At 36.3% G+C, this 9,909-nt stretch overlaps 1 protein-coding gene across 1 annotated transcript; it reads right to left on the bottom strand.

The window, feature by feature from the left end:
* Nucleotides 1–5,773: 5,773 nt before the first annotated feature.
* Nucleotides 5,774–7,073, bottom strand: LOC108652395 (uncharacterized). Its single transcript, XM_018102574.3, has 2 exons — nucleotides 6,938–7,073; nucleotides 5,774–6,670 (listed from the first exon to the last, which is right to left on the bottom strand). Exons 1-2 carry the CDS (start codon nucleotides 6,938–6,940, stop codon nucleotides 6,011–6,013), a joined length of 663 nt encoding a protein of 220 aa, XP_017958063.1. The 5' UTR covers nucleotides 6,941–7,073; the 3' UTR covers nucleotides 5,774–6,010.
* Between the last annotated feature and the right edge of the window lie 2,836 nt (nucleotides 7,074–9,909).

Raw genomic sequence — 9,909 nt, 5'->3', positions numbered from 1 at the left:
AATGTATATAAAATATATAGAAATATTTATTTTAACTTAATACTGATATGTGAAACAGGATACTGTTGAGCTGCTCTATTCAACTAGTTAAGCAAATAAATATAAGTTTGAATTGTACGCAGAAGTTGTATGGAAATCTGTTGAAAACTAATATATTAAATTTGTAATATAAATTAAATTTAAATTGTGTTATAAAGTTAATACAAAAATATATGTATAAAAATATGTATTTTAACTTAATACTAATTAAAAAGTTATTTAAAGTTGTATTTAATGTAATTTAGAAAATAATTTATAATATTATTATATATCAATAATATTATAGAGTAATAATTATCAATATTATTTATCAGCTGCATGGAATTTCCCTTAGTCAATCAACTGCACTTTTCAGGCAGCTAGCCGATCGTTAAGCAAATAAATATGTATATAATACCGGCGACTCATAATTTTTGCCAGCCATAAATCCTCTTCATATCTGCATGAGATATGCATAGAACGCCCGCGCCTCTTTGCTTATCAGCGGGCTCGCTCAGTAAAGGCAAATAAACAAGAAACCGAAAACCGAAGACAAAGCGAAAGGGGCGCTCGCACCGACCGTAGAATAACAACGGGAACAAACAAATGTGCGCGTGTGTGTGTGTGTGTGTGTGTGTGTGTGTGCGAGCACGCATTATAAACAAAAGAAAATCGATAAAGCCCAAGATTGGCAAGAGCAGCAAAAGACGCAGCAGAAGCATCAGCAGAAGCAGCAACAAAACGCACTGCATAAAACAAAAACAAAAACAAAGCAACAAGCAGCAAACAGCTGAAGAGCACAGCGCAGCGCAGCCACAGAGAGCAGCACAAATTGAGCGAGAGCCGAGGGTTGCGTTTGCCCTTGGCTGCTGCTGCTGCTGCTGCTGCTGGGATGGATAGAACCAAATTCATTAAATCTGTGTATTGGTAGCAGGCGCTGAGAGTCTGCCATTGGCAGAGGCCTCACACTGAGACTACCGTTAACAATGGCTTGTTCGCATTTGGCGTGGGAGAGCGCGAGCTCAAAGCTGCTCTCTTGCGTTTGGTTGTGTCTCTGCTGCTGACATCTAACAATGCGAACAAATACAAAGGCACCGTCACACATACACACACACGCACACACATTCACACACATACAGAAATATTCAATTTGCTGCTTGGTACTGCCTGCAATCAACTTTATTACTCGCTTCTGCTGCCGCCGCCGCCGCCGCCGCTGCTGCTGCTGTCGCTGTTGTTATTTGCTTTTTGCTTGTGTCGTCGCCGTCATCGACGTCGTCGTCGTCGTCTCGTTTGGTCATCTGAAAAATAAGCTACATACGTTATTGTGGCAGCGCCGACGCCAGCATCAACGCCGGCGTCGGCATTCGTATTTATCAATCGTTCGTTCTGTGGGCCATTGCAGTCATATGCCCATCATTTCATACCCTCCATTCGCATTGTTAGACTTATCAACATGCATATCTGTGTGTATGTGCGGGTGTGTGTGTGTGCCAGTGGATGCTGATGAAGCGTACAGTGCTCGACACACGGTCCAATATTTTGAATGAGATTAATTAACAACAATGCAAATCTTACAAGCGGCCCAACTATTTACATATGTATGTACGTACATACATATATACATACACTTGCCAGAATAAATATGCTTACTTGTTATGCACATAAACTTGTTTATTTGCACTGATTGACTGCCGGGCTGATTGATTGATTGATGATCCAAGCCGTAGTAGTTAGAAAATCAAAAACTTTTACTATTGTTAGTTTAGGTTGTTAGAAAATATGTTAGTGTAGAACTGTTTGATTTATGGCATATTTACTCATCTCTCCATCCACTACTGTTTCTACTACTATTTCTACTGCTACTAATTGCCTTGTTGTTTTGCTATTCTTGTCTTTATGAACAAGTTGGATTTATTTTGAGTGTGTTCAATATTTAAGCATTATATTAATATTTGAAAACTGTTTAAAATGTAGCTTTAACCTTTTATCTGCTGCAAACTGCAATTTTTCTACTACTATTCTCTTATTAGGCTTTTTTATTAGCCTCAAACATTTAATCAGTCGTCTTCATTTCCTTCTCCTGTTTGTTTTGTTTGATAAGTTGGTTCTTATTTGTCTACTACTATTTCCTTGCTAAGCCAATTTACTTCACTTTGATTCTCACAGAACATTGAATAGCAGTTACCTACTTTAGCTGTTTTTCGTTTACTACTAATTCAACTTTTTCTACTACGCTCTTTACCACATTTTTGCTCATGTACCAGTTCAAGTCTCACTCAACACTCAAACATTTAATTAACAATTTGGAACTAATTAAAATATTGCTTTCAACCAATTTTTCTACTACTAACTGCTTTTGATTTCAACTACTTTTTCGTTCTTTATGAACCATTTAACTTTGGGACTCGAGAATTTTAATAGCTGCTTGATTTTTAGCCATTTCTTGACCATTTACTTGCCATTTATTGCAATCTCTGGCCTAGCTTGGTCCAATTAGCAGCGATTGGCAACGAGAACAACATCATCAAGGCAGCAAAAAAAAAAAAAAAAAAAAAAGTAGTCAAAAGTCAAATACAGAAAAACTTCACCCAGGGGCAAAAGTTTGGCAAGTTGGAGACTTGTGAATGAATTATTTAATATTACGCTTGGTACATAGGCAACTTTTCTTGCTTTCAATACATTTGCTTTCTTTTTTTTTTTTTTAATTTTCAATTTTTCCGTCTCTAGTTTCGCCTAGCGAAGTAGCGCTCAATGAGTGAGTAGAGTAGTAAAGTACTTGGGTATTTTTTCAATTTATATGTCTCTGACATTTGCTTGCAAATTGAGGTGAAGTATTTAAAGGCAAAGCCGTCTTGGGGCTTGGACTCATAAATCGGGCGAGTCTCTGTCTGAGAGACGCAATTTTTGATTGCCAGACTTATCTGTTCAGTCGTCGTCGTCGTCGTCATCATCGTCGTCGCAGCTGTTTGTGCTTCCATTAAGAATCCATTTAAATATTATCTTGTGGCACATGCAACGTTTCGCTTCCGTTTGACATTTAGCCAAATGAGCAAAGATAAGCGCCAAAGGCTTTCAATAAGCTCCGCACATAATTATATTTCAGCTATTTAAGTAATTAATTTGAAGTCTCAAAACAAATATGATAATTTACTTAAGCTGCTTCAGTGGCCGTTGCATCCATTGTGGCACGTGGCACGCTGCAATCAGGAGTCGCCACAAATGAAATTAGTTGTGAAGTGCGCAGGCAAATTCTAACTCAAATTCAGTTTCAATAAATTGTTGAACCTGCCATTTGGCGTTTGCCATTTGCCTTTTGCCACATGCCACAGTCGCAGTCAAGCGTCATAATTGTTTACGCCACACGCTGGGGCGCCATGATTTTGTCTTTTGATTTTAATTGGATTTGGCGAATCTCAAATACCTTTTGGCCATATTGATCAAATGCCCTCGCATCTAAATTGTTTGCATTGCTCGAGCCTAGACTAACGCAATTGTTGTCAGTCATAATCGAATCTGATTGGAACTTTAAGCTGCTGAAATATTATATAAAGTTGAAGTTATAAGATGTTGCCATGGTATTTAAGTTTTTGAACATGCATTGAATAGTTATACATTTTTATTTAAGAAAATAAACTGAATACTTTCTTTATTCAAAATTTTATTTAATTATAAAAGATTTTTAAATTTAAAATTGTAAAAAAAAAAAACTAAACAATGTTGATTGAACCTTATCATATTTTTCTCTAAAAAAAACAATGTTAAATATAATATAATATTAATTTATAATTTAATAATCATTTCTTTAACTGTTATGCTTAGTTAATATTATAAAAAAAAAACTGAATTAATTAATTTTTTGAATTGGAAAAATACAATGTTTGTATGAAATATACTTTAATTTTAATTTATTTTAATTATTTAATTAAACATTAATTTAATTGTTTGTATTCAATCATAGTACCATAAATCAAACCAAGAGCTTTTCAAAATATTAATATTAATATATAATATATTAGTATTAAAAATTAATATAAAATATGAACATTATTTAAATACTTTTTCACCTCAAACTTAACAAAAAAAAGAACTAGTTTTCTTAGAGAAATTAGCAAAGCTTTATACTCTAAACAGCTAATCAGATTATGAATCAAAAACTATGCAAAACCATTTGTAAAACTCTGATTCACAGAAATATTTAAGGTTTTTTTTGCCGCTCAACCTTTGCAAGCCGCTGCTTCATAAAGTCAAGCGCCCAATTACGTACTTGGCTAGCAGAGGGAAAGGGAGAGAGAGAGAGAGTGAAAGAGACGGCAGACAGAGGTATGCTGTGGACCGTCTGCCATCTTGTAATTCGACGTATTTTTCTATTTTTTTCTATTTTTTTTTTTGGAGCAAAAGCAATGAAAGAAAACAAAGAAATGCGAACGCTGTGCAAATAAATGCAAAATAATATTACGAAAAGTTGACCGAAAACCAACGAAAGACGCTTCAGCGGGTCTGGGAATTGGGGGGAAAGGGCGCACCGGAAAGCGAAGGTCCTCGTTGAGTCGTTGCACTTTGGCAGCTCAACTCAGCTGCCGCTGATGCTGCTGCTGCCGCTGCTGCTGCTGCTGCTGCTGCTGCTGCTGCTGCTGCTGCCGCTGCTGCTGCCACTGCTGCTGCTGCTGCTGCGCCTAAAAGCAAACACTTCATTTCTAAATAGAATTTTGCAATTTGCAAAAAGTTTTTTCGAGCGAGAGTTTCGCTTCTCGCTTTTGCTGCTCGCTGCTCGTTGGCCCTCACTTGTCCATTGATTTCAATACCAATTTCTTCTTCTGCTTAGTTTTGCTTATTGGCTTCCTTTGTATGCACGTATTTTCGCTCTCCCCTTTTAGCCGTATTTATTTCTTGGCCTCTTTGGCTGCCATTTTAATGCGCAATTGGCCAAAGAACTTTAGTTTGATTTGATTTTTTGGTACCACAAATAGAGACAACTCAGCGGCAATAAGGTTCATATTGTTGATGATGATTATATTAATGGATGATAGACCGCCAATAAAAGAATCTCTAAGGGCCGACAAATTGGATCTAGTTCCAATGCCATGCAAATTTATTGAATATGTTTACTATATATGGAAATTTACGGATGTAGAAATGTTGGTTGAATTGAATTTGGAATAAATAGAAGAATAGATGGACGAATAGTAAATAACGAATGCACTTAAATATACTATATTGAATTGATAAAAAAATCTATTTAAATTATTAATTATGGAAGAAATAAATTAACAATTTAATAAATGTATGAATAATAAAATAAATAATTAAATAGATATTTGAATGACTGACTGAATGAATCATTGAAGAAATATAGTATGTTTTATGCATGATCGAATATATTAGTAAATACAGTAAAAAAATGTATAAATAAATAAATGCCTCAATAAATATATATATAAATACAAATATATATATATATATATATACAAATATATATATAAATATATATATACGTATACATTTTTTTACCGTCTTTTTGTTTTTTATACATTTTCAACTAATATAATTTTTTTCTCTTATTTTTCAGTGAAAATTGCAGCGATCTTCCACCAAAATATGGCCATGAATAGTATATCTATGTATAATGAGTATGTATGAATAGTACTCATGTTTAAATGAATGAATATATTTATATATATTACTCAACCTATTTTTTATTTCTGATGGGTATTATGAATAGTATTCATATATCAATCTCCAATAACTAGACAAATTTTCATTTTTCGTGAATAAACTTTATTATTCGATATGCTTTTGAGGGATTTAAGTGGACAAAAAAATCTAAAAGGCGATTAATTAATAAAAAGCAAAAGTTCGTATCGAATGTTGGCCAAGCAATTGGAGGCTAACTGAGAGGGAAACTTCTCGATTGCTTGGCTGGCACACTCTGTGTACTATCAGGATCAATTTGGTTCAATATGCCTAAGTTCGGGAATTCAGCAGCGGCAGCTTAATGGCGATAACGGTAACGGATGCGACGGACGGTCTTGTAGCGGTAGCCATCCTGGCCAACCTCGGTACCCTCGGCGGGCACATCGGCAGCCTTGACCTCAGCAGCATCGGCAGCTGGTGTCTCGGCGGGGGGCAGGTACTCGTTGTTGGCCTCAACGGCGGCAGCTTCCTCGGCCTCAGCCTCACGACGATGGCGACGGAACTTGAGCTTGCGCACGGTCTTGTAACGGTAGCCATCAGCGCCCAGGACGGTCTTCAGCTCGGGGGCCAGCTCCACATCGACAGGGGGCAGATACTCGCTGGAGGGCTCGGCGATCTCGGAGACATCGCGACGATGGCGGGCACGGAACTTGAGCTTGCGCACGGTCTTGTAGCGGTAGCCATCATCGGCGACCTTGGTGTCAACAGCCTCGCCCTCCACAGGTGGCAGATACTCCTGAGTGGGTGGCAGATACTCCTGGCTGGGCACTTCGCGGCGATGGCGCAGCCTCAGGCGACGCACCGTCTTATACCGATAGCCATCCTCCGACAGGGCAGCGGCCTCAGCATCGCCAACGGGTGGCAGATACTCAACCGAGGGATCCAGCACTGCGGGATCGGCGGATTGAGCAGCGGCAAAGGCCACCAGGCAGAGGGTGAGAGCGGCGACAAAGAGTTTCTATGGGAGCAGAGAGTAAATATAATAATAAATTTTATTTAATATAAAATAATGTACTAAGAGCTGATAACAAATGTTCTAAAAAATATTTAGAACTTTTGCCAGCGCACATGTACTAGTAAATTGCAAGACATTTTGTTTACATGTTCTAAAAATTTAGTATAATTTTAGTACAAATTAGTACACGTGCGCTGAACGTATTTTAATTGCTCAATATTTAATACACTTGTACTAAATCGTTTCCTTCACACTCCTTAGTACACTCACCATGCTGTAAGTTTAGTTCTTTAGCACAAAGCGAACTAGGCGAACTGGACTGAAGATGTTACTGTGTCGTAGGTATTGAACCCAATGATGCCTTGGTCCAATTTGCAAAGCGTATTTATAGCGAAAATGTTCGGATTTGGAACATCCGTGGCTCAAATCTGGTTTTCATTAACAGTCTCAAAAATAATAATTGAAATAAAAAAATCAATTAAACAAATGAAATGTAAAAAATAAAAAAAAAACAGCAACAAAAAAATAAATAAAACAAGAGCCAAAGAGCTAGAGATGACGACAGCCCGTCTTTGGCTCTATTAACCACTTGATAATGTGGCTATGACGAACCACCAACAACCAGCAAGCATCGCCTCTCGTTCGACCGAACGAACGTCCGCCTTCAACTCTTAGTTGGCTACGCACTTGAGCACAATTATTTTTGGATCAGGTTTTTGCATGTGAAGTGGAACGATTTTTGTTCGTCTCTTCAAATGAAACGTTTTTTCATTACAATTGCTGGCAATATAGATGGGCTACCGTTTAGAGTTCCGCTTACAATGGCCAGATTACGTTTCATAAATTCGTTGATTTGTTAATAACATGCTGATCTATTTTCATAGTTAATTTTTATCCACAATTCTCAACAGCTTTTTAGCACACGCACTCAAGAACCTCTTCGCTCGAGTACCTCGATAGAACGCTTGAAACGTTCTCTGACCTTGGAGATTGCTACAGATTTCATATTTGAATTTTAATTCGTTTTCTTTATATTTTTTCTGCTGGCTTTTCATCGATTTCGTTTCCTGCTTTGTGCGCAGCAGTTGAAGCTTTTAACAGAGCATTATTATGCGTATTATTATATCATTTGATGCTGCGCATTATTATGTAATTATTATTGAGCTATTATCGTTTAGTTGTAATTTAAATAGCTCTTAAATTACTTATTACACTTGTTTTTATTGCGTTTTATTGCTGGAAGTCTGTTCTGAAGCATTTGCCAAAATTAAACACTGAAGTCTCCTTTGGCTATTTTTGGCCAAATGGCGATTTATTTATAGAGCTATTATTCGCAATTATATTTGGTCTCAAGTGGAGTAGAAGCTTAACATCGAAGGTAGCAGAGGTTTTCGCATCCTATTAGAAATTTGTTAAGAAAAAATTTTATTTATATCAATAGATCATACCATTTTGACTGCTCTAGAAAATTAAAAAGTGAATGGAATCATAAAAATAAATATTAAAATTAAATTAATTCCTATATAAATGATATATATTTCTATTTTATTTCAGCATCTCCAGTTGAAGATGCAAAAGATTAAAAATTTGTATAAATATAAAATTTATAAAATATATAAAAAAAATATGTAAATATCTTAATATTTATATTTAATGTTAGTTTCTTATGTTGGAGATCTCGATATATTCTTAACATATTTGAATATGCTAAAATATATAAATATATTCATATATTTCCCATTAAAGATAAATTATATGTTGCCTGTAAAGCATAAAAACTCGCTCAGAATTCCCACTCTTTACTAGAATCATAATCCAAAAAAACAGCCAAAAAAATACGTTTCCAATCAAATATTACAGTATATGCTGCCCTCTACTTCCCATTGTTGTGACTTGATGTGTGGTTTATTTGTGACTGAAGCTTATAACAGAGTAATGTTCATTAACATATGGTACTTATCGATATATCGCATTGTAACAGAAAGATTTTCTTTAACACCCATTTGTCCCTTTCATCGACTCACGCTCATTTCATTACATTTGTTCACCTGTTTTCTCATTAATAATTTACAAACCCTTTTTTTTTTTTTTTTGATGCTGCTCTCACTCTGCTCACTTAACTCTGGACCCAATTTATGTTACACAGTGTGCTACACTGTCCGGCATTAATTCATTTCAAGTGCATATAAAAATGCGATCAACACTTGGCAAACACAGACAGCGCGCAAATACAAATGACAGTAATTATAAAAAATAATAAAAAGCAACAACAACAGCAGCAGCAGCAGCAACAAAAACAACAGACACAATTGCAGTAAATGCAATAATATGCAGCTGGCCAAGAGTTATGCATTAAACAGTGCCAGAGTCATTTAATTGGCCACGCCCACTGCAGAGAGCAGTGTTTCGATTGTTTGATAAGGCAAAATTGTTTACACGCTGCATAAGGACAATGGCTAAAAGGCAACGAGGGCGGAGAGAGAGGCGGGGTGATGCTGGAGTAGAGAGACGTCGCGGAGGTACTACACCTTTGCCAGGATATGCTGTGCATTAAAATGAAATTAAATGGATGCGCTGGCAATTTCTGTTGCTGTTGTTGCTGTTGCTGTTGTTGCTGTTGTAGCTGTTGCTGCTGCTGATACTGTCATTGTTGCAACAAGCGTTGCTGCTGTTGCATATTTTATGAAATGCATCGTGTGATAGAGGGGCCCAAGCAACGTTTACTTGTTTGTTTGCAGTCCCATCTTTTTTTTTTTGGAGGGGGGCGTGGCGAGAGGTGTGGAGGAAAGCATTTAAATCGCATTTTGCCAACGTGGAAGTTGTTGCAGCCAAATAGGCCGTCACACAGGACGTATGCGTAATATCAGCAACAGCAGCAACAGCAACAGCAACATGAACAATAACAAATACAACGGCAGTAATAAATCGACAGTAAATCCATTTCAAATAGACCGACGGCTATATTCTGACTATATGGCTGAGCGATGCAGACATCAATGTAAATATGCAGCAAAAAACGAGTTTTTGATATATTGAAAAAAGCATTGCACACTAATCTCGATATATTTATCACGATTGCCAGACATTAATGCTCAAAATATTACGTTTTTTTTTTCCATAATAATTAATTATTTACTCAATAACATTTTAATATAATTAGTTCGGCTTTTGATATTCGTCTAATAGAATTTATGCATAAATAAATTACGTTAATTAAATAAATAAAAAAAAACTGTGGGATT

The sequence above is a fragment of the Drosophila navojoa genome, chromosome 4, assembly GCF_054131105.1.
Source record: "Drosophila navojoa isolate 15081-1374.11 chromosome 4, UAZ_NAV_1.0, whole genome shotgun sequence".
In the NCBI taxonomy this organism is placed as follows: domain Eukaryota; kingdom Metazoa; phylum Arthropoda; class Insecta; order Diptera; family Drosophilidae; genus Drosophila; species Drosophila navojoa.
This window is presented reverse-complemented; position numbering and strand designations above follow the sequence as displayed.